The sequence below is a fragment of the Medicago truncatula genome, chromosome 3 (assembly GCF_003473485.1).
Source record: "Medicago truncatula cultivar Jemalong A17 chromosome 3, MtrunA17r5.0-ANR, whole genome shotgun sequence".
Taxonomy (NCBI): Eukaryota; Viridiplantae; Streptophyta; class Magnoliopsida; order Fabales; family Fabaceae; genus Medicago; species Medicago truncatula.
The window spans coordinates 168,809-194,073 of NC_053044.1; the positions used below are offsets into that span (position 1 = coordinate 168,809).

Here is a 25,265-nt window from a genome sequence, read left to right on the forward strand (position 1 = left end):
AAAAAACAACAAAGAACATACAAGCACAACTACAATTCAACTAGCGCGTACGAGTCCGAAATTAAATTGCAAAAAAAGAGTAGTGCATGAATGAACACGAGTAACAGCAAACATATACGAGTTCATATGAATTTGAACATTTAAATTATGACGATGAATCCGACTGCCAACATGATAACGGACCCACGAACCAAATCACTTATTGAGACACAAACCATCAAGTTTATGCGACCATTTCTAGCCTATCAATTTGAATCCTCCAAGCTGCCAACAGACAAAACCACACTCTGAAGAGAAACGTCGGTGGAACATATCTGATTTGAACTTTGAATTGAAGAAAACCACCACACACCACTACAATAGCGGCAAATCTGTAACGAATGAAACCAACCCGAACTGGTTTTAAACAAAATACGACCAAAACCACCACTGAACCTGCTCTATCACAGTACATCGATATTCAGCAGTCCAATAGTTTATCAGTGAGGAAACAAAACCTCTGAGAGATCTGGTTGGGGTGGTGCAGGTGGCTAGCCCCGACCGTCGCACCACCACCATCTGAGTACTACTTGATGAAATTGTGTTTGGATTAGTAGTGGTGGAGGGTGAAGACTATAGGGCGGCAAGAGTTAGAGAAAAGGCAAATGATCAGTATCATAATCATTAATTAATTAAAAACACCCACAACCATATAAGTATAAATACGACAATTTAATTAAAATATATCAAACACTTACTAGTACAAAACAGAAATTTGATTGTCCACAAGTCCTAATTCAATCTATACAAAATTTATATTTATATTTTTTTTTAGTCACAAATGTTAGTATAATAATTGTTATCTTAGTTTTTACTCTTTGTCGGAACTTTAATTGCAGACCTTCAAATTATTTACCTTTAGCTCAAACCAAAGCTACCAATCCCCCAAAATTTTTAAATTGTTAGATTGAAGACTCTGACAGGTTTGAATCCGAATTCTCTACTTATGTGTGCATTTTCAATGATTATAGTTTTTTTTTGTTTTTGTAGAATTTTTTTTGACTAATTTATATTAGTAAAATCAACCAACATCTTATAATTTTATTAAAATATAATTATTTTTATAATTTAATAAAACAAAGAAACTTTTTTTTAAATAACTAAATCAATCAAAATGCTTTCATACTATTTTCGTTTGACACTTTTAGGTTCCTTACACAAGAGATTGTTGACATTCTACAAACTTAATGGTGCTACTTAAGTATCACTTAACTATATAAACTTTGTATTTAAGATGATTGATTTTGTCATTCGAAAAGATTAATGGCGCTACTTATTAAGATTTATGGATAATAGTTTGAAGTAGGAAAAAAAATTGACTTAATTACAATTTTGGTCTCCTAAGTATAAAAAAATTGTAATTTTGGCCCCCTAACAAAAACAAAAACAATAGCAACCGAGCCCCTTATGTTTAGCCCCTTTTGCAGTTTTGGCCTCTATACCAATTTTGACCCATTCAACGCACATGTGGGTAATTTTTTTTGTTTATTTTAATTAATTATTTTTATTTATTTTTGAATTAAATTTATTTTTTTAATTACGCATTTACACGTGACATTTTTATTTTTTTAAAATTAAAAATTATGCATATGGTGTCCCCCTGTGTTTTGAATGAGTCATAATTGGTTTGAGATCAAAATTGCAAAAGGGGTTAAACATAGAGGCTTGGTTGTTATTACTTTTGTTAGAGGTAAAAATTGCAACTTTTTAAGCCTCTGTTTGTTTGTGCGATGCAAGCAACTGAAATTAAGTCAAAAAAAAATTAATCTACATTCAGATGCCTTCAGTTGTTAATGGATCAACAGATCCATTTGTAGCTTGCTACAGTCGTACCACACGCACGTGATATAGTTGAAACTAGCTCATCTTATTGACTTATTCATTCTTCTCTTCCCCACCACACGACCAATACTGGCAACAGTAATACAGTACACAGTTCCACTGTCTCCACATTGCAAGTAACTATTCTTTTTATTTTACTTTTCTGTCTCAATCCTCTGATTTTTAAGAGAAGGGAAATTTAATAATTTGAGTGAGTGCTAACAAAAAATAAAGTAAAATTTGATTAAATATTATTGCCTCAATGATTGGACAACAACTTTACCTTTGCACTAAAATTCTTTCTTGACGAAAAAATTTAGTATAATTTATTAAAAAACTTTTATTAGCTATTGTTAGTAAAGCAGCTAAATAAAATGAAATTCAATAAATAAAATTATATTAATGAAAAAAATAATAAATGCTAAATTGTTAAAAAAAACCAAATAAATAAAAGTATATTAATGAAAAAAATAATAAATGCTAAATTGTTTAAGAAAAACAATATGCAAAAAGTAACAATTATTAATAGATGAAAGAATAACTAGGAGCATATTTGTCTCCACAAATTAGTAAGGACATAATATAATATACATAAGAGTTTGAATTTCGTACAACCATTTATTTACTTTAAAAAAGATTTACGATGAATTTCTAACAATTTAACTATTTGACAAAAAAATATTGAGTATATTTTTTTTTGAAGAAGCTAAATTAGTCCATCTAAACTGACACAAAAAAGAATCGAATCTGAGACCTTGAGGAGGAGCACAATCCATGATCACATGTAAAAAATAAAAATGAATGAAGATAGTATTATAATCAAGATTTGAAGTCGATCTTGTTAACGGTAACATCATTAATAAAAGTTAATTAACACTTAAATTCAATCACTTTGTCCTATTTATTTATTTTTATTTTAGGGTTAAATATGTTTTTGGTCCTTATAAATATACCAACTTTTTGTTTTAGTCCCTCTAAAATTTTCCTACAACTTTTAGTCCCTATAAAATTTTCAATCACTACTTTTGGTTCCTATGTTTAAGTTAATTTTTGTATTTTTTTAATAAAATTGTGCAGAAATGTGTAGAATCTTGTAAAAAAAAATAGAATTTTTTACCGAAACATAATTTAAATATGAATTTTTAACCATAAAAAATATAAAAATTCATATTAAATTCATGTTTTGCTCAAAAAAAAAAAATTTTTTGGAGAGATTCTTCTAATATTATGAATTTTTCTGCAAATTTTTATTCAAAAATATGAATTCTACGTATGAATGTACTTTAAAAGAGGGACCAAAAGTGAAGATGGGAAATTTTGCAGGGACTAAAAGTTAAAGAAAAATTTTAGAGGAATTAAAACGAAAATTTAACATATTTATAGAGATCAAAAACATATTTAACCCTTTATTTTATTAAGTTTTATCACTTTGTCATGCGGTTTCAAAGTGTACGAATTATTTTTTGTCTGAGTATATGGTATTGTCTGTCATAAATTTGTGAGGTGAACAAAGTTACTAAATTTAAGAATTAAGCTTACGAAAGACACTTGATCCAAAAAGAGTTATGTAGTGTACTTATGATAACACATTTAAAATGTCTGATTTATTACAACTCATGATACATACACAATTTCCTGGCAGTTGCGCACGAACTTACTTTCTCTTTCTTGTTCCTTTTAGCATAAAAAAAAAAAGAAAATAAAAAAAAAAGAACCAAAGTGCTGAAACCAACAACCCTTGAGTTCTGTTCAGACTTGTGATCTCACCTCTCAACCACACATACATTCAATTCAATTCAACTCAATCTATAATGCATTAAAGTATTAATTTATGTATAATAATGAAAGAAATATCATAATCAAATTGAAATAACAGAATTGAACTCTTTTTGATATAGATAGATCTGTACAAATGCATGGGTACAGCCGCTTGGGAAGGAGTAAGAGCGGCGGCGTCATCGGTGGTGGAAAATCCTCCTCCTCCTCCTCCTTTTCCTCCAAATCATCATCATCATGGTCCAAATTTGTATATCTTTTTATGTCAGCTATTTTCAGAAGAAGAGGCTTATTACTATTTGCACCTCTTTTATATATTGCTGGTATGTTATTGTATATGGGTTCTTTGAGCTTTGATATTGTTCTTGTTTCCAAACATCATCGTCTTCCTCCTCCTCCTCCTGGTTCTCTCTATACAAGTCCTCAACTCTTTCATAATCTTTGGCCTTTCATGCTAAACTCTTCCAATAATTCAACTTCTCTCAATGTTGTAAGTTCCCTCTTTCTCCCATATTGTCAAGTTTAAGAATATCTTTTTTTATTTTATTTGTAAACTTAGCTTATCAGCTATCTGCTACTTTTTTCCAAACAGAGTCATTGTTTCCACTATAAGTTGTTTTCAAAAACTATTATTTAGGGCTTATAGAAATTAGTTGTAAATAGCTTATGAACACTGACACACCCATTCAAGTGTTTATGTCAGTAAATAAATTATTCATAAACTAATCCAAATTTGGCCAATGTATATATATTAGTTTTTCCAAGTGAGATCCAAGTCCATTTAATGGTGTTCTTGTGTTTTGTGTTACTTGAATTGAATCACGTACATATTTAGTGTTTGACTGAAAACATGTGGTTGCTTGATTGATACAGTTGATGAAAGCTTGGACTGTGAAAGAGGATAGACAATGGAAGCCATGTGCTAATAAAACTCTTCCTCAAATAGGTCTTTTTTCTTTTCTTATCTTTACTCCTTTTCTGGAAATCATTTTGTTGCACGTTTGCATTGCTTAGCTTTTCCACCTTTCTCACTCTATTTTTGTTTCTTTGCTATCTTTGGATTTCTTATTCAAACTTCATCTATACGTGTGTTGAAAGAATGTGCTAACTTTTTCTTGTCCTTTCTCCTATTCTTTTTGCTTAGAATTTCCCAAGTCAAATGGTTACCTTATAATTGAAGCAAATGGTGGGCTGAATCAGCAACGCTTGTCGGTATGCCTATTTATGAGACCAAAGATTTCATTTTTACTAATCATTAGTTTATTTATTTAGGATTAGGAATCTTACATAGTACCCGTGAATGATCATGATTCCATTTCATATTTCCCGTCCCATTTTTGGTAGCAGAAAAAAAAAATATCATCATCATAAAACTGTTATTTTCTATTCAATTGTTTCTGTTATCAAGTTGTAAAGAAAAAACAGAATCAAATATAAATTATTATGAAATCAATCTCTAGAATCATCATCCAAGGGCTGTTAAATAGCTGCTATATTGCAAAACAGAATTTGAACAAATTGTTATTATTCTGCGATGCGCTATTTAGTACAAAATATTGTGAAATAGAGGCTATTACATGTTGAATATGGTGGTAGGCTGCCAGACATACATGTTGAATGCTATTTGATAAACATCGATGATCTGTTTTGCTTTCCACATTGGATCATGTGTCCAACTGTCCATATTGTTCTCGAACTTATTATACACTCACCATGCAGATATGTGATGCAGTTGCTGTGGCTGGATTACTAAATGCAACTCTTGTCATTCCAATATTTCATTTAAATAGTGTATGGAGAGACTCAAGGTAATTGATTTTGTTATGCTTAGTCGTAAAATATGTAACATGATTATGGTTGTTGTTTTAATGGCTGTCGAATCTCATGATATAGCTCAAACTATTTTAGTTTCTTCTCAACCATATCATTCACATGGGTGTTTGAATATGAAAAATGAGTCGTTTTTCATCATTCTACTTCCATTAGGTCCACCATTTTTATGGGTCTTATGCAAGACAGGTCTGATAGGATCTCATCTTAAAAAGATTGAACAGTCTGGGGACGGAATATCGCCTTGAAGTTTTTTTAAGTAAATCTTTGTAGCTGACCCCACTTGTTGTAAAAGGCTAAGGTTGTTGTATTAAATCTTTGGGATGCACTTCAAATTTCAGGATTGTAATATATGCATAGGAAGGAACTAATCACAACTAATACCATGCATTTTAGTGAGGGAAAATAAGTGAGGCTAGGTAATATATAGAGCGTACTTCTGTTTTTCTACAATGAGAGTGACTGTTTTCTTAATTTTTACTATTTATCTATGTTGTGTAATTTATCTCTTATAGAAAGTTGATAAGTTTTGTAAATGAAAACAGATAGCTCTGCATACCTCATCTGTTTAGTTTTGGTCTTTTACTTTTTGGACATATCTAGCACTATTCACTTGGAACAGAAGATCAATTGAATATCCTGAACGTCGGAAGTCATCTTAAACTTACTTATAAATGCAAGACTCATAAGTAACAGTCAAAGATGTTGAACTAAGTCCATTACATTAGTTGCCACAACATCGGCTTATATAAGGAACTACAATTTGAAGATTTATTTATTCCTTTTTGTGCTTAACTGAGACATCAGATATTCAACCTTTGTTAAGTTTTGTATATATCAAACATAGAGTTCTCTAGGTTTTGTAATTCTCTTGTTTAAATTAGAAAGGTTTACGGATCCTTCATCTTGCAGCCATTTCGGTGACATTTTCGATGAAAATTTCTTCATACAGTCACTTGGGAAGCATGTGCAAGTGGTAAGAGAACTTCCAGATGACATACTTCAACAGTTTGACAATAACATAAGTAACATTGTCAATCTTAGAGTAAAAGCTTGGTCTAGTCCAGCTCACTATCTTAAGAAGGTTCTTCCTCAGCTTTTGGAAATGAGGTGTGTGCTCTCTCTCTTCTCTTGTTTATTCCTCACTGGTCTTCCAGTTCTTCTGGCTTGAAATTTATTTCAGCTGTCTGTTTAAAGTTTATTCTCCTTTTAACAAAGTTCAGTTATTCTTGATAGCAATTACAAATGCTGAAGATGTAAAATTGTATGGCAAACACATTTTCTAATGGAAGATAGAGAGAATACGTTATTTTGGCAACTTAAACATGATTTGCATCACATTTTTGGCTGCTTGAGTTTCCCGTGTATATATTCACTTATACAATTGTATCCGAGTGCTTGACATTTTAAATTAGATTTGTTATAACTCATGGAACACGGAGTCTTCAACCACTAGAGACAAATTTGACCATCAAGCTCTATCGAATATTTTATTTATCATAATATTTAATATATTTAATTTAATTGATTTATATTTAATTGATAAATTGTTAAAATCACAGTCTTTTATTTCAGCTCTGATTGACACTCTTATCTCAATTATCACTTTCTCCCAAACATAAAATTTGAGATTCTTAGTCAAGTCTTATTCTCACAAAATTGGAACTGGAATTGGAATTTAGATTCTTAACTACGATGCCAATTCTAAAAGTTACCCTTAACGTATGCATTAAAAAAGAACTTGATTAGAATGGCTGTGGCGTTAAAGAAAACTCGACTTTTGGCAAAATGTAATGGTGTCAACTGATCATGAGAGTCTAACTCTGCTTGGTGGGTAAAGTTATTGTTGCTGTTGCAGCTAAAAACAGGTAGACTGATGGGTTTTATTTTGTTGTGTGTTAAGTTAAAGTTGGCATTGGTTCGTTAAACTAAATTTTCCAATGTGAAAGTGGAAATGCACTCAGATGTTATACACTTGCTCTGGCCCCATATTTAAGAAGAAAAAAACAAAAATCATCAAGAGCAAGGAGGCTCATTTAATGATTTCTTTTTGAAATATTATTTCAAATATAACATTGACATTAAATATTTTGACACCCACTCATGTGGGAAATAAATGCATTCTTAGTAAACATAGAAAGGGTATAAAAGTCATTTGAGCAATAAGTAAATGCATCTTGAAATTTGCTATTTTTTCTTATAACTGGAACAAGAGAACTCCATGTTTTTTCTTATATGTAGAACCAGAGGTAAAACGAAAGCTTGTACGGGTGATTTAATTAAAAAAAGTTGAATGTCTGACGAGTCATGAATTGTTTGTTGGTTTTGTGGTCCCCCCTGCTGATTTGGAACAGATGCAGGGAAGGTATTGAGTCAAAGGATGCATGTTACAAAATTCCTAAATGATAGATATGAAGGGTTCTAATTGGATGCATGTTTACTATCATTTAGGGATTATGCACACAAATCTGTAACATACGTGGATGGAGAATGAAGGTCGGTCCAACGATGTGAACATTTTTAACCATAGAGGATTAATTTGACATGAAAAAACAATAAAGGATTACTATTGGGAATTATAATCATATCAAGGAATAGCCCTTATTGGTATATTATAGGATGAACAATATGGATAAGGATAATTAGGATTTATGTTAGTTGTTATCCTTGCCATTTGGTTGTTAGTTAGTTAGTTAGAGGTCTATATATAAGGTTTCCCTTTCTATCTTAGAGGTATCTTTGAACATTTTACCTTTGACTAGAAAATTTCCTTTGTTAGGGGAGTATCTTTGTGTATTTTCTTTTTTGCAAATAATAAAACTATAGGGACGAATAAACTCCCTTTCTGCTTGTGTTATTTCAAAAGAATTCTAACTACATGGACACAAAATTATAATATAGGATCCTTGATGTATTTTTGCCTTTTTACTTCGATTACTATTATTCTCTTCGAAGCATATCTTTTCCAATATATTGTTTTTGGCTCCTGAGAGGACTTGGTTCATGCTTGTTGCAGGGCTGTTCGTATTGCACCTTTCTCCAACAGATTAGCTCAATCAGTACCCTCAAAAATCCAAGGGCTTAGGTGCTTTGCCAACTTTGGAGCTCTTAGATTTTCTGAACCTATTAGAACGCTTGCAGAAAGCATGGTTGATCGGATGGTGAAGCATAGTTCCCAAAGTGGTGGGAAATATGTTTCAGTGCATCTTCGTTTTGAGGAGGTATTATAAAATATCTTTGTACTCGTGCGTTTAGATTTACTAGATACATTATTTATGCAGAATGGATATGCAAAATTGAAGATAATCAATGTCAAGTTCGTTTTTGATAATATAGGGATTTTATGTTTTTGTAGATACTAGATAATTTATTTTATTTTGGCTTTAGTATTTAACTGGAGATTGAGTAGATGCCTACTATATGATTATAATTTACAAATACCCAATTGATTGCTATGTATTGATGTCTTTTGCAGAGACTATTGTCAATTTTTATTTTGTGGATATGTTTTGGTTTCATGGTTCTACATCAATTGATATTAAGTAATTAGGTCTGTCCCCGTGAGCTTAGCTCACTTGGTAAGGGATAATGCATAATTTATGCAGGGGCCGGGGTTCGAACCCCAGACACCTCACTTATTCACCTTTAAAGTGAATTTCTTTAGCCGCTAGGCTACTTGACCAGAAAAAAAAAGTAATTAGGTCTATGAATTGGGAAAGCACTTCAATTTCAGAATTGGGCTGAAAGAGTTAGGTCTGCGTGTTTTCTCTGAATTGGGCAAGGACTTCAGTTTTTTGTGTGCCATGATTCAGACAACAGACCGGTTTTGATATTGCCAATATTCCTTTCTGCTGGTAGCAAAGCACGTATCAAGGGCAACAAATACAATACCAATCACAGGCTTCTGTCATTAGAGAGGAGGTGGTAAATGCTTGTTGAACCTCTTGGAATAGTACAAGATGTTATCTCTCCAGAGTAGAGTTAATCCAGTGGGGGGTGATGATATAGACTGCATAAAAATAAAGTTTGGATAATTTAGGTTTCTCTCAGTTGTAATAATTTAATGATTATGCCTTATATTTAAATTTAAAAATAGAAATAAGTTTTTGTATTTGACGGTAGTAGACCACAAGTCTAGTATATGATTATGAATATGCTATTTTCAATTTTCACATGTGTTCCTTGTGTGTTTGGTTAGCTCTGCATCAATTATTTATTATAACAGTTTTTCTGTGCATGAAGGATATGGTTGCATTTTCATGTTGCGAGTATGACGGTGGGGCAGAGGAGAAACGTGAAATGGATATCGCTCGTGAAAGGAGTTGGCGAGGTAAATTCAAAAGAAAGCATAGGATAATAAAGCCTGGTGCAAATCGGGTGGATGGAAGATGTCCTTTGACTCCATTGGAGGTATGCACTTAAATTTTTTTCCTTCCTTTCTTAGGATTCCTATCTCCTTCATATTTGAAGCTCATTTTATTTGATGCTGCAGGTAGGGATGATGCTTAGAGGCATGGGCTTCGATAATACCACCTTAGTATATGTTGCAGCTGGAAAAATTTATAAAGAACAAAAGTACATGGCACCACTTAAACAGATGTTTCCACGATTACAAACAAAAGATACACTGGCAACTCCAGAAGAGCTTGCTCAATTTAAGGTATTTGAGAAGTTATTTATGCTTATATATTCTGTAAGGGAATTCTAGGAGAATGGAATTTGTGACACGTGTTTATGATGCAGGGCCACTCATCTAGGTTGGCTGCTCTTGATTATACTGTTTGTCTTCATAGTGAAGTATTTGTTACAACTCAGGGTGGAAATTTTCCTCACTTCTTGATGGGTCACAGGAGATATATGTATGGTGGGCATTCAAAGACAATTAAACCTGATAAAAGAAGATTGGCTCTATTATTCGATAACCCTAACATAAGGTACAGCTTTGACTATCTTTAGTGGTTGGTGTCTACTTTTGAAGTTTTATCTTGCTCGCACCAGACATTAAAATATTTGAGTAGATGACGACGTTTGATCATTATGGGGGCGTTTGATCCATGTACACGACCCCATTTATTGGGATAAGGTTCGGCTCTTGTTGTTGTTGTTGTATGACGAACAATGTGCGGGCCTGTGTGTGTGTGTCTGGTATACGTTAACCATCCTACTAATTTTCAAAATTTTATGATGGATTTTACACAAATATACTTGGTATGTGTTAGGTTTAGCTCTCTGGACTGTCTTTGTTGCTCTGCTCTTGGCTGCTTAGAGCTTTATGGGAGTTGCTATCTCATTTATGGAAAGGGTTTAGGCAGTCTTGTTCGATTGTTATATTGCAATACCTTGTGTACAGTCCTTGTTTTAGGGATGATCTCCCTCAGGGCTAGTCCTAAGATTTTTTATGCCCTGGACGAATCAATAAAGTTGCATCCTTTAATTATTCTAATTTCTTTCTTGTTGCATTTTTTGTTACAAAAGATTCATTCATAATCAAGGTTCTCTAAAATATATTTTCAATAGAATTAATCACAGCGAGTTAAAAATAATATATTTATATAGTGCTGACTACTAAGTAAAATAATAATTATGGTGCAACTAAACAAATGGTGCCCTGGGTTGTCCTCCTCCCGCCCATCTTCAGGGCCACCCCTGATCTCCCTAATTTGTACATCCTCTCTTTTCTCTTAGTAAAATTTATTTTCCCTTTAAAAGTAACATGGTATGGTTGCATTTGATGTATTTGGTTATTTTTATCCTTCTTAGGCTGATTAGAACCTTCGTTTATTTGCTTATCACTGGTAAATGTATCTTTCAGAAGTCCCTTCCTTCTGGTGGATGCATTTGTAATGTTTGTTGTTTGATATTTATTACTGATTTTGCAGATGGGAAGTATTTAAGCAACAAATGAAAGACATGCTTCGCCATAGTGATCAAAAGGGAACCGAGGTAAAAAAGGCTAGTGAATCCCTATATACTTTTCCCATGCCAGATTGCATGTGTAAACAGGTAGAACCCAAAAATGAAAATGCTAACATTGGGAAAACCATGAAATTATAAGTGTAAAAGAATTGTCTTTAGGAAATCAAATTGTTCAATAGATGTAATTTTCTATCTATATCATTAAGTTATAATTCAAAAAGAAAAGTAGTTTGATTCAAACTTGGAGAAAAGCCATAAACTAAGGTTTCAGTTTTTTTTTTCCTTCTCATTTTCTCTGATTTATGTAGTAGTTAGCTGTGAAATTATAATTCTTTGTACATGAGATTGTTGCAACACAAGAAAGACTTGTTCCACCTGATGATGAAGATTCATTTTTGGAGGACTGGCAAGCTTTGTGACTACTCAAGTTACTAGACCAAGCAGTTCATTTAACCAATGATAAAAGAATATAACAATTAGTTGCTCTTGTTGCTCAAATGATTCATTTTCCTCATGCCATGTGCCAAATTTAATTAGTTTAGAAATATTATTTTGTATTGTATAATAGCTAATCATTGTAGAAACCTTTTCAGATTAGCAGTGCATGATGAGTTTTATTACTTAAAAAGTTATTGTTATAAATAAGAAGGTTGAAATTGTTGTAGTGTGTAACCTTTCTAATCCTTCAAAATATATTATTAGCAGGATTTATCACCCATTGAACTGGTGGATGGTGTTTTTGGTTTTGGTTTGTTATTGCTATCTTTATATGTATAGTACATAAGATCTTTGAGAAATTAGTCATTTTTCATAAGACTCCTTTTAAATATTCTATTGTATTGATTATTTTATAATTTTTGTAATCAGAAAGAAGTAAATGTTGTAATGGTAATAAAAAGAACTTTCTTTCTTCATTAAGAACCGGATAAAATGAATATGTTAAGGTAGAAAGTGTAATATTTATTGCTCAAACTACAATATCTTCCATGTTTATGAAGCAATGTTTAGTTTCATGGAAATGAAGTACAAATAATAACATAATATCTATCTATAAAAAATATTAATGTACGAAATGAGATTGAATGAAATCAATATATTGATAATCTTACGAAAAATAGAAGAAGAATGTTCCAACTGTGGCTAGTGATACCAAGTCTTACATATTAAACATGGAATGAATAACGATTGAATAGACGTAAATCATTGTCTTAACAATTGACATGTCGGACTCCACTTGTGTACCATTAAGGATGGAATATTATTGACTTTGACCGATTTAATCACTAATTATTATAGTAATTATTAGACGGCCTTTGTTATTTATCAACAGAAAAATGAATACTAACGTGTTTTTTTGACAAATATAAAGAGGTATCAAACGATGATCAAATATTTTTGACAGAATAAGTTTGAAGTTCACTTATTTAATAGTTTCAAACATTGTTCTTATTGTAGTGGTGTTGTTCATATTTAATTGTTTTTCAAATAATGTTATAAATTCTTATTGTAGTGGTGTGCTCGTATCTTAATGGGATTTAACATTTTTATCAACTAGTAATTTAAATAATAAAGTAAAACGGATAAAATTATAAAGGGTTTATTAAGTTTTTAGTCCCTATAAATATTCATAGTTTTGTTTTTAGTCCTTACAAAATAAAATCACACTTTTTAGTCCATGTGACATTTTCCTTAAGCATTTTAGGGACCAAAAATCTTGATGGAAATTTTTACAGGGACTAAAAATGCTGATGGAAAAATTTTATCGGGACTAAAAATTTTGATGAAATTTTTTATAGGGACTAAAAAGTATGATTTTATTTTGTATGGACTAAAAACAAAATTCTGAATATTTACAGGGACTATTTACTTAATTAACCCAATTCAATTAAAGATAAATTTAAAAGTAAAAATTTTGTCAAAAAAAAATTTAAAAGTAAAAATGTCAGCCCAAAATCATATATCATTTTATATAGATATAAAATAATTATTCCACTAATTATTTTACCAACAATAATTTGATCTTGGTAGTATGGTAAATCAAATTGTTCAATAGATGTAATTTATATCTATATCGTTAAGTTTGGATTCAAAAAGAAAAACAGTATGATTCAAACTTGAAGAAAAGTTAAAAACTAAGGTTTTCATTTACACTTTTTTTTTTTTTTTTTTTTTTTGTACTTTTCTCTAGTTTGTTAGTTTTTTTTTTTTTGAAAGATCTAGTTTATTAGTTATCGTTAGCTGTGAAATTATAATTCTTCGTATATGATTATTTTATTTTTTTTGAAGAAATTGTATATGATATTGTTGTAACTCATGACAAACTTGCAACTGATTATGATGATTATTCATTTTTGGAAGACGGTCGAGCTTTGTGACTACTCAAGTTACTAAACCAACCAAGTTGTTCATTTAACTAATGAAACAAAGAACCAAACCAAACCAAATTGAATATCACCCGTTTATTTTGGTTCGGTTCCACAACTTCCATACCATCAGTGAATAACAAATGCCTAGATTGATCCAGACATATCTCATAAATAATTGAAGACAATCCCCCATTACATCCTTCATTAGCCAAAGTATTTGCACAACAATTCATTTCCAAAAGCCTGATAATACGCTTTACCAATCTATATCATGCAACATTGTCGACTGTTTAACGACATAGCAACCACCTTTGAATCCAGAGTTCAAACCTAGTAAAACCTCGAGAGCGAGCCAACTTCAAACCTTTCAACACCCTCCATAACTCCGCCATATAAGCACTACAAGAACCCAAGAACTTTGAGAAATCACATCCAATTACCACCACACCTTTCTCTACCATTATCCTTTGACAAACCATATGTACTCAATTTAATCCAATCAATAAGAGGAGGCACCCATTAAATTCTTCGCCATATAGGCACCTTTCGCTACATTTTAGTAGCACTCTTGTAATCACATCCTGCCACGGTCTAGATGGAAGAAAAAATCCATCATCATGGTTGGACTTATTCCTCCAACATCAAAGAAAATGGCAAGAAGTTTCCCAGAAAGCTGCCCAATTATTCATCTCAATCCATCTCTCCATAGTACTCTCAAAAAAACCCTGCATGGGAACTATAGTTAACATAGCTCTCGGACAATCCCCCATATCATGCGACGCAATCTCATAGGAATTGCCGCAGTACATACAAAACAGACTGCAAAGCCTCATTCTATGCTTTCGACTATACGTAAATAGTCAACCATGTTATAGCAGCCATATGAAGCGTTTAATACATGGAAAGAGTGAGACGAGTTCCAACTGCTAACTAAACTTTCGAATTTTTCTAAAATAATTAAGAGGGTATTAGATAAAGATTAAATAGTAATATTATAGTAGGGAGTAAAGCAGACTCTATTACAGCCGTTTGTACTCAAACTAAACATTTAACTGAATTTAGGAAGTAATTGTGTATCATTAATGAACAAAAACACATTTGTAGAAAGACCATCTTTGTAACCAAAGAAATACAAACCAAGTAGTCTAGTAGATTAGTAGCAACTAACGAAGTATTTGACAACCATAAATAACTACCAACTTTACATCAGTCAAGGTCCGAGTTAAAATCTTTACATGCAGAAAAAACATGAAAACATAAACAAGGAGCTATTAGTATATCTTCATCCCAATCACAATGTTATCAGCCACTACCAGACATATATGACATTGCCCTTCTGAAGTCCAAGGGTGCCCGGGGGAAAGGCTTTCCACCTGGTAGCCACAGGTTACCTTCATGAGGTAGCAGCACCTGTGGTTGGTTCTGGCTATTTTTCTCACCTTCGACAGATAGAACTTGCTGTTTCTTGACAAATTCAAAAAACTCTGCAACTTGGCGCGCATATCTGCACCATACGCAAAACAAAAAAGACAATTTATTTATTAGGGAACAGTGGACTAGTAGTTTAACTTAACACATAGTGGACAAAGGCTCTGACCAGTAGAATTCTAAAAAGTAGCATAGTGCTAACATCCAAGAACTTTACTAATTAAAGAAACATAGAATTTGCTACCTTGGCATCTACTTCCAGAGAACGTAGCATTTCACTCACTAAAGTTGTAATGAAAACAATTGAATTAATATCACTGCTGTAAGTTAGTCCAGTGTTAAATTGTTTTTTTTTAAGGGTAGTCCGGTATTAGTCACACTGAAAGGGGGACTTCAAATAATAACTAAAATTATTTACTTTCAGGCCAAATGTTATCTGTTGACTACCACTCCCAGTATAACATAAACAGTCTGTTGACATAAATGACAGAAGATAAATATGTTACATTACTACCACTTAAATCTCTTAAAGCAATGGCTGCCCCCGTCTGCAAAAAGAAGTTTGACTTATAGATCGACTTACCTCTTTTTTTGGTTGCTATACTTACCTACTATTTACAACTAAAAGAAGTAACTTAACATTAACGTAAAGAAATTAAACTGTGTGTCCTAATGACTAATACGAAACATGAGCTTTACTCCCCCCCTTAAATAATGAGATGATGACTACTGAAAAAAATGCACGTGAATACTTCAGTCCAGTTCACCGTTTAACTTTAATGGAACACATTAAACAGATAGACAACTCATAAAATTATGTTTTCATTGGGCGGGAAGCATTAGTGTAGTAATAGTTTAAACTTTAAATATTACAAAGCACTATTATACTCCTGTTATGCCTATCTGAGCCAATTACCAGTGAAGCATGATGATAAAAGAACACCACAGCTAGCTGTTGTGGCAGGAGAGCCTAAGTTGATACAAATAACTTCGTATGGGAGTCCCATAGTTCCAATAAAGGACTCAAGATTTATACCATACAATCAAAAGATTCAAAACCTGATCCCACCAGGTTACACAATCACAAAACCCACACGGACTAGCTCTGCAATAGTCTAGTCTCCTAAAAAGTCCTGGGAAAAACAGTAAATGTTGGAATTACCAACTGAAAGATACAATGGAAGTGTATACGACTAATTGAAACCTACCTCAAGAGAACCACACCACAAATGCTAGCCATTGCGGAGGCAGAACTCAAGTCTTATGTACATTGAGTGTCCTTACTTAAGGTGCAGGAATTAAGTTCCATACTTCGCACTTGGGACATAAAACTCGACCAACCCAGCCCAACAAAGATATAATAATCAGACTCCAAGGATAATAAAAATCATAATAATCTAACACACAAAAAAAGCATCTGATGGAACAAAAGTTTAGTCCATGTCACGTAAATTTTAACAAATATCTGAGTAAAAGAGATAGTATCTTACTCCCTCTTGGCTTCAATATCCTTGCTGAAATCAATATTGGGTTCACAGTCTAGAATCAATGCAGGAACCTGTTTGTAATTAAAAGTAATTAAGTCAGACTATTATAAATTTAAAAAAATCATAAAATCAGACATGGGATTTCCAAATATGATACCTTCTGAATGCTGGAATGCATGTGGTCACCCTCGAGATAAAATACACGGTCTCTTATATCAGGGTGTAACGAGTTGTCGACGTGGAGGGGAAGCTTATTGACCGATAATACTCCATGATTACCACTTTGGGAGGGGAATAACCAGCTCTCATGCTTTTCGTGGAGGTCGCGGAGATACTCTAGGCTGACTCCACCTTCTTCTTCTCTCTTCCTTAACTTCATTCTTTGATGGCAAGTATCAGGACTTGCTCTGAGATAGATAAAACCATCAGGAATAAGGCCAGGCAAGGTAGACACAACAGGATCAAACCAAGAGTCATAAATGCTTATCTCCATCTCATTCATCCAATTGGCTTCATGAACAGCTCGTACAAAAACCTTTATTGAACACAGTGAGATTATAAAATATATAAGCCTTTTTTAAACTCTCAAAACATGTCTCTCTTCCTGTTAATCTCAAATCAAACCAAACAGGGAAAGGAAATAAATTCACAATTTCAAACCCATGAAATGCCATTGTTTTCTAACCAAAAACATGTTTGAAGAAAAAAAAAGTTGTATTGGCATGAAAAGGAAACAGAAAACCAACACCCTCACTACACACAAGAATATGAAAAAATGGAATGAAAATACTCACCATCCTGTCACTGAAAACACTCCTCTCCATCAATCGAAGAGGCTTGATGCCAGCAGAAGACTCTCTTTCCTGCATCACCCTAGTAACAAATACGTAGTTCTGAAAGGTGTATGCATACCTCTGTGGCTCAGCATAAAAAGCATCGAGGATATTGAAGTGGTCAGGTCCAACATCCTGCCACTTGCCAATTGGTTCAGGAACCACCTCGACGAGATCACGCAGTTCAATAGTTTCATTGGCTATTCTCTGAAGGAAAGTAGTCTTGCCAACACTGATATTACCCTCGACACAGAACGTAAGTCGCTTCTTCTGCGTAGGCTGCTTCCCAGAGGAATTATCATCTACTTCTTCATCAACACTCTTTTTAATGAAAGTAGTTATACTTTCAGCATGGTTCTTGTGGATAATTCCAACAGAACTCTGCAGATACTCAACCATTTGATCACTTGATTTGCCAATGAACTGCACCCAACAAAAAGGTCAAAACTTTCAGTATAACATTCTTCCACTTTGTATTAGAAAATCAAATGGATTGAACATTGATATTATAGCAAACAGTCATTTGGGTCTTTGAATATGTTAGGCCATGTCGCTGTAATTCATGAACGTACCAATATTACAAAGGGTTGTGATAACAAGTGCCCTAAGGGAATTGTTTAAGGAACATAGATAAATTTTATCTTGAAAGTAAAAGTCAAAATTACACAATCTTCTATGTTTAAGTTACTACTTTGATTGCTTAAACAATGTCCTAAAGCATCTTCCGCTTGTCATTTTGGTCCTTGAATTTGTCCTTTCAAGAAATTACTAACAAACGACATACTGAATGATGTTTTTTTTTTAATATAGTTTTGATATTACAGACTTAGCCCTCCAAAAACCAACTTGCAAACACAGCTTAATGACTAAAATGAAGATTTATTCTTGGTATTAGTATAACAACTTGATAAAATGAGTTACAACCCCTAAATAGATTTAAATACTACCTACACAATGAGTAGGTATAAATGGAGGAAAAACCCAAAAACAGAACATAGTAAAGAAAGTATTTTTAGAGAGAGATACAACCTTATCTTTGTAGAGTTGTTTGAGTTGAGCAACACCTTGGATACCTTTCTGAACGAGTTTTCTGAAATTTCTGGGACCCACACCAGGAATAGCCAACAAATCAGGAGGAGTAGATGATGATTCTGCCTTTTGGTGCCTCCTATTATTAAGTCTAAAAGATGAAGTTGTGTTTGTAGAAGAGGAAGAAGAGGAAGAGGAATCATCCTCTGTTGTTGGAGTACTCTGTTGTTCAGGGTTATTATGAAAAGAAGATTGTGAAGTAGCATTTGAATGTTGAGAATGTTTAAGAAGTAGCCATGGAAGGTTTTTGGTGTTATTACTAGTACTAGTTGTTGTAGTGTGACGTGTTAGGGTTAGGGTTGGACAAAAACATGTACGAACATAAGAAGCGTTGGAATAACGAGGAGAAGAAGAAGAAGAGAGGGATTTTTGAAGAGGGAAAGAAACCCCAGAAGAAGTAGAAGAAGAAGTGGCGGCCGCCATTGTTAAAGAATGAAAGGGTTTAAGGGGTAAGCTGAGTAAAAGAGGGGTGGAATTGGAATTGGAATTGGAAATAAGAAGAGGAGAATAAGAAGAAGAAGAAGAAGAGAGAATAGGGATAGGAAGTGAAGAAGAGGTTGGGCGGTGAAGGAGTTTATGCATTTCGAATAAGCAAAAGCATTTGTTGTGTTGTGTTGTGTTGTTTGTTGCGACTTGCGACTAATAATACTGTAATGTCGTGTAGCTTTTGGTGAAGAAGGTATTCATTTCATTTTGTTATCTATCTTTCTTCTTCTTCTTCTTCTAATCTACTAAACCTCAAAAACGGGAAAGGAAAGGGTTTTTGCCTGTGTCTCTGTACCCTGGGCTGCGCTGTTCTCGATAGATAAAATATAATTTTTTTTAGATTACCTTTGAAAAATGGTGGGTAATTTAGTCACCAACCAATCATAACGAGTAATTTATTGGTGGGATCAAGATACTTTATGGATACAACCTAAAAAGGTGAATGTTTATTGGTTGGAGCAAATTACCCACCATTTTTCCATGAATATCCTAGTTGTCACCTAAATATAATTATTAACATATCGGCATATATGCTGTACACTAGACAGAGACAAAACATACCACCCTTTTCAAATTCAGAGAGAGAGGGGGTTTTCATTTCTGAAAATTGCTTTTCTAACCATCAAAACTTCCTATTGACATAAGTAAAATACTAAAATGCTTCCATTGGCAGTTAACAACTGCTACATGATACGTTGGCACTAACGGCAGTTAACTGTCATTCACACCAGTTAACAGAATCAGTGCAGTATACACTCTGTACTGGTTTTCCATTAGAATTTTCCCTGTTTATCCATCAAATTGCAAATTAAAGTTAAGGGACCAGGATATGTTGGGAAATTAAAACGTATGTACAAAATAATATTTAACAGATAAAATTAAAACGCAAGAAATAATATAAAAGGTGTGTCGGAAAATGTCATAGAAATACCAAAATGTACGGAACATGTCATAATTATACTTTACATTCAAAAAGTACATAAAAAAAAGTCTAATCATAATCAACCCTGTTGCCTAGCATGCCTCGGCCCCCTATGCCGCCTGGCAATCTGATACGTAAGGGCAGGGCGACCAGTACCGGCTATCCGCATCACCTCCTGGACAATCTTCTCTTTAGTCATCTCGGCTTGCCTGGCCACAATATCATCAGCTATATGCACCACATCTCAGATGATCGTCAGTGTGTCAGGCATCTCTTTGGCATGCTCCTCCTATATGATCTGCTCCACGTTCGCCGGCCTGGGAGGAGATCCTTCATCACGTGGGAGAATACGAGGGTGAGAGACTTTGGCATACCAAGCCATATAGTCAGGCGTATGATGTAACACCCTCTTTGAATTATTTAATTTATTTGATTGTTTTAATAGGTTTATAATATATTTATATGATTATGTGATTTATTAAGTGGTTACTTTTAATAGAATAAGTGAGAATTAGAATTTAATTGGAGTTTTGGGGTTAAATGAGAATTAAGTAAATTAAGTGGGAGTTAATTAAATATTGGAAGATTATATTTACTGAGAAAAAGGAGAAAATAAGGTTAGAAACAGTTTCACGTGAAAACAGTTTTTGGGAGAAAAACCAAGAGAAAGCTAGGAGAAGAGCCAAGAGGGGAGAATCTGATTTTTGTAGAGCTTTGTTCATCAGTTCAAGGTAAGGGTGAGGCTAACTTTCAATAATTATAAGTGTATGTAAATTCTGAAATTGATTTAACATGTAGTTGTTTATGAATTTGGGAATTAGGGTTAGCATGTAGAATTGAATCGTTGGAAGAAGTAGGTAATCTGATGGATTAGGGTGATAAGGGATGCTTAGATTGTAGATTAATCACGGACTAAGTTCCCAATCAGTTTTGGGGTTTGGGTCGATGGAAATTGGAAATTTATGTTTGAAGAGTCGGAGTCTAAACGTTTTTGCAAATAAGAGATTATGTGAGGTTTGGGAAAATGATTTTTGGGATGGTTGAGACTTGAAATAGCTGTAGATTATGATAGAGCCAAGTGTCAGGAGAGTGTAGGCGAAAACGGCATCAAAATCCGATTAACGGTTGAAATTTTATGCGCGAAATGGTGAAAATCGCACTTTTTGAGAAGCAGATTTCTGGACCTGATGCTGTTAAAACGTGTCACGATTTGGCAAGCGTAGCACGATTTTGTTGGCCGAAAATTCAATGGTTTTGGGCACAAAAACGTGGCACGATTTCTATGAATCAGATCCTTCTTAATTCACTATTTTCACCCCTTTCCGCTTTGAACTGGGTTTTGGTGTAAACATGAAAGTTTTAGATAATTTTGTTAGCTTTCCAATGGCTTTGGTTTGACTTGAAAATGATTTTTATTTTTTGAGATATGATGAAAATACCCCAAGTAGGTCTTAGTGAAATCTTATGAAAATTCAGCACAACCATTTCTAAGTTAATCCAAAACTTATGGGATAATTCCAAAGCTCAAAACTAGAAGTACTATGAGTTGAATTAAGGTGTTTAACAGTATTTAATCCATGTTGTGAGTTGATCTTGGGATAGGAATGGAGGTTGTTAAGAAGTTATAGACTTATAGAGAGCCTGAATCAAATGATTAATGATTGTTGGTTAGTTTAAGATATTTATATTATGTGCAAAATGTTTGATATAGAAAATATCGTTGTTATTATCATTCAAGTTGTTACTATTAATATTGCTATGTTGCAAGTTGCTTATGTTGTTGTTTCTGCTGTTGTTGATTATTAATATCATTGAGTTAACCAAGTTGTGGAGTAAGTCATAATTATTTATGCAAAGTTGTTGTTGTCGTTGTCTATGTTGTCGTTGATGTTGCTGAGTTGTATGTTGATATACACAAATGTTGAGTCCATTGTATACTTATAAACCGTTGAGGGCTCATGCCCTGGAATGTTAATCATTCAACTGTTGAGGGCTTATGCCCTGGAATGCCTTGTCATTCAAACTGTTGAGGGCTCATGCCCTGGAATGATTTGTCATTCAACTGTTGAGGGCTTACGCCCTGGAATGCCTTGTCATTCAAATTGTTGGGGGCTTATGCCCCGGAATGCTTAGTCATTCAACACGTTGAAAATGGTACCACATGCATATTGTAGTTGTTGTCGTTGTTGTTGATTGAGTTATTGTCGTTGTTGTTGATTGAGTTGTTGTCCTGGTTGTTGATGGAGTTGTTGTCGTTGTTGTTGATTGAGTTGTTGTCATCGTTGTTGATGGAGTTGTTGTTGATTGAGTGGTTGTCGTCGTTGTTGGTTGAATTAGTAAGTGTTATTAAAGCTGAAGAAGTGTGAACATTATTGTTGAATATATGTTGCTAATTATGTTATTTAATTAAGTTGTTAAATACAGTTGATGATTTATATATCTATTATTATTGTTTGTGAATCTCACCCCTTCTGCTTGGAAATGTTGCTCTTCGTATGGGTAACTTGCAGGTGATTCAGGGTAGTTGCTGTTATTTGCTGTAGTGAGTGGACTTTCCTCACATGTGTCTTAGGGCTCTGATACGTAACGGGATGGGGAAACTTTGTCGTTGTATTTTCATCATTCCTTATGTATCATTATGAACCTTTTGTTGGATTAAATCTTTAAAGATATTTATGTTGAGGCTATGTGCCAGATTTATTTGAAGGATGTTTAATGTTGAAAATAAATTCCGCTGCGATGAATTGATATGTTTTATTGAAACTATTATTTAATGAATAGCATTTTATCTTATTCAAGAATTTTTGAAAAGCAGTGTAACACTCCGTTTGTTGATTAACTCTGATTTTATTTAATAATATTTATGTTGGGAAATCGGGGTGTTACACATGATGCCATGGTTTCTCACACGCATCTCCCCAAGCAGTGAAGAACCACGCCTGAGCGTTTTGCAGCACGGTGGTCAGCAACTGCGTAGGCACCTGAGCGACAGATGACGGATGTCTGGGAACATCCTGTACATAGAAAAGTTGCCTCTTTACCCGCTCAGGTAAATGACGGTACACCCTCTCCTTCCCGCACATCAGTCATCCCGAGTAAGTGACAATAAGCTGAAAAGGGCGTATCCCTCTGTTATCACCATAAGTAGAAAATCTGACGTCATCCACCTCTAAGCGATCAAGCCGTAAGCGGTAATGGTGCACATTTTTATGCCCTTTGCATGTAAGCCATCTCCCAGCACATGGTCTCTCCGACGTCCACTCCTTGTTTTTCTTCCTTGGGTACGGACCTGACAAATGCTCCAAAATTCATCCATGCAACAAATAAATAAAATACATTATAAAAGCTTCACAGAAATATTTAAATTAAATTCTAAATAAATGTAGTCTAACTTAGGAAAAAATAATCTAACATGATAATAAAAATTATATAATAAATTCATAAAGAAATGAAGATGAATATTAAATTATTACCATAAAAAGAGTGGTACTCCCAACCATCGTTCTGTTATTCATAATAACAGAATCATCCAGATAGTCGTACAGGTAAGCTAAGGCAATCCCTCCCCATGACCACTTCCCAATCGCCTGCAAGTCCGTCATACAATCAAGATATATCAAGTCGATGTGTCTGTTCATTTTGTTAGTGAACAACGCACAACCGACGAGATATAGAAGGAAACTCCTGACACACCACACCCTCCTCCTGCCTCTCTCCTGCAGCTCCTCCTTCGTATGTGGCTCCTCCAGCCGTCTAGCCTCAGTCAGGTGGTCTTCATAAACCCGCTTCAGTGTGGGATAACTGATATGACCAACATACTCACTCCTAATTCAGCCATAGCATCAGCATCTGACATGCCCAACAACCTGGTCATCAAATCAATCGCACGGTCCTGACCCATTGCCTCGTTGTGGTCCAGCATGCGGCCGTGAATAGGAATGTGTAGGAGATTATGCACATCGTCCAAAGTGATCGTCATCTCTCCCACAGGTAGATGAAAACTACTGGTCTCCGTGTGCCTCTCGCACATAGCACGTATCATGGCATGGGTGACAGTAGAATACCCCGTGTATATCAAATCATGTAGGCCAGACCCCCTCCACAGGCTCCCAAAACCACCTCAAACCCTTCTCCGGCTTACCAAACTCTTTTATCTTTTTTCCAGCATTTATACACTTGTAATCCGTCTGATCATACCAGATATGAAATTCAAATTAATTAAGACATTGTCACTATTTTATATAATTAAAACGCTTACGCTAAATAATATTATATAATTATAACATTTACGCTACATTCTTTTATATAATTAAAACACTTACGCTACATAATATTAAATAATTAAAACACTTACGCTACATAATATTAAACTTACGCTACATAATATTAAATAATTAAAAGACTTACGCTACATAATATTATATAATTAAAACAGCAACGCTACATTCTTTTAAATAATTAAAACACTTACGCTACATAATATAAAATAATTAAAACACTTACGCTACATAATATTATATGATTAAAATATTTACGCTACATTCATTTAAATAATTAAAACACTTACGCTACATAATATAAAATAATTAAAACACTTACGCTACATTCTTTTAAATAATTAAAATATTTACGCTACATTATTTTAAATAATTATAACATTTACGCTACATTATTTCAAATAATCCCTTTAAAACATTTAAAGAATTGTAAATAATTTAAACACTTACATTATGATGGTTCACCCAAAGAGGGTTCGCCACGTTCCTCGCGTAGTCGGACAACAGTGACGTGGTCTCAGGTCCTCCATAGGGAGGCCCTCCAACAGGATATGGCGGTATCGGTGAAACACGACGACGCCGTCGCTGAGTCAAAGGCTCAGGCTGGCTCACCCTCAGGAATAACATTCTGCCTCCATATAATCCGCCCCAACATCCTCTGGCACCTCCTCATCACCTGCCACCTCCTCATCCTCTGCCTCGTCCTGCGGCTGATAAAACATTCTACCCTCCTCCATCCGATCATATCCCTGAAATCCCTCTGCATACTCATACGTCTATGTCGGATCAACCACCTGGGAGGAGTAATCCATATGTGGCTGTGAGCTCTCTACACCTGGCCTCGCGTCCCTTCACTTCTGAGTCTTCAGGACATACGGGTTTTGGTCCACCTTTTCCTTCCGAGCGCTAGCGGTACTCACCGCTTTGCCTTTGCGCATCCTATCCTCTCTAATAACCCGCTGCCGCTCATCCTCATCCCTAGTCATATCTGTTCA

At 34.0% G+C, this 25,265-nt stretch overlaps 2 protein-coding genes across 2 annotated transcripts; one reads left to right on the forward strand and one right to left on the reverse strand.

Annotated features, from left to right (window-relative positions):
* The first annotated feature begins 3,467 nt into the window (after positions 1-3,467).
* Positions 3,468-12,128, forward strand: LOC11414135 (O-fucosyltransferase 9). The gene is made up of 10 exons (XM_024779745.2): positions 3,468-4,126; positions 4,510-4,582; positions 4,781-4,848; positions 5,356-5,444; positions 6,379-6,576; positions 8,483-8,687; positions 9,709-9,876; positions 9,959-10,126; positions 10,210-10,400; positions 11,346-12,128. Exons 1-10 carry the CDS (start codon positions 3,773-3,775, stop codon positions 11,518-11,520), a joined length of 1,689 nt encoding a protein of 562 aa, XP_024635513.1. The 5' UTR covers positions 3,468-3,772; the 3' UTR covers positions 11,521-12,128.
* Positions 12,129-14,795: 2,667 nt separating this feature from the next.
* On the reverse strand, positions 14,796-19,364 carry LOC11427944 (uncharacterized). Its single transcript, XM_003597972.4, has 5 exons — positions 18,526-19,364; positions 17,458-17,919; positions 16,821-17,198; positions 16,667-16,734; positions 14,796-15,252 (listed from the first exon to the last, which is right to left on the reverse strand). Exons 1-5 carry the CDS (start codon positions 19,165-19,167, stop codon positions 15,051-15,053), a joined length of 1,752 nt encoding a protein of 583 aa, XP_003598020.1. The 5' UTR covers positions 19,168-19,364; the 3' UTR covers positions 14,796-15,050.
* Between the last annotated feature and the right edge of the window lie 5,901 nt (positions 19,365-25,265).

Coding starts and splice junctions, on each gene's coding strand:
- LOC11414135 (XM_024779745.2), top strand. CDS start 3,773: ATGCATGGGTACAGCCGCTTGGGAAGGAGTAAGAGCGGCGGCGTCATC. Junction 5,445..6,378: donor AGTGTATGGAGAGACTCAAG/GTAATTGATTTT, acceptor TTCATCTTGCAG/CCATTTCGGTGACATTTTCG. Junction 6,577..8,482: donor CCTCAGCTTTTGGAAATGAG/GTGTGTGCTCTC, acceptor TGCTTGTTGCAG/GGCTGTTCGTATTGCACCTT.
- LOC11427944 (XM_003597972.4), bottom strand. CDS start 19,167: ATGCATAAACTCCTTCACCGCCCAACCTCTTCTTCACTTCCTATCCCT. Junction 17,920..18,525: donor AACAACTCTACAAAGATAAG/GTTGTATCTCTC, acceptor TGTTGGGTGCAG/TTCATTGGCAAATCAAGTGA. Junction 15,253..16,666: donor GATATTGAAGCCAAGAGGGA/GTAAGATACTAT, acceptor CGTATGGTGCAG/ATATGCGCGCCAAGTTGCAG.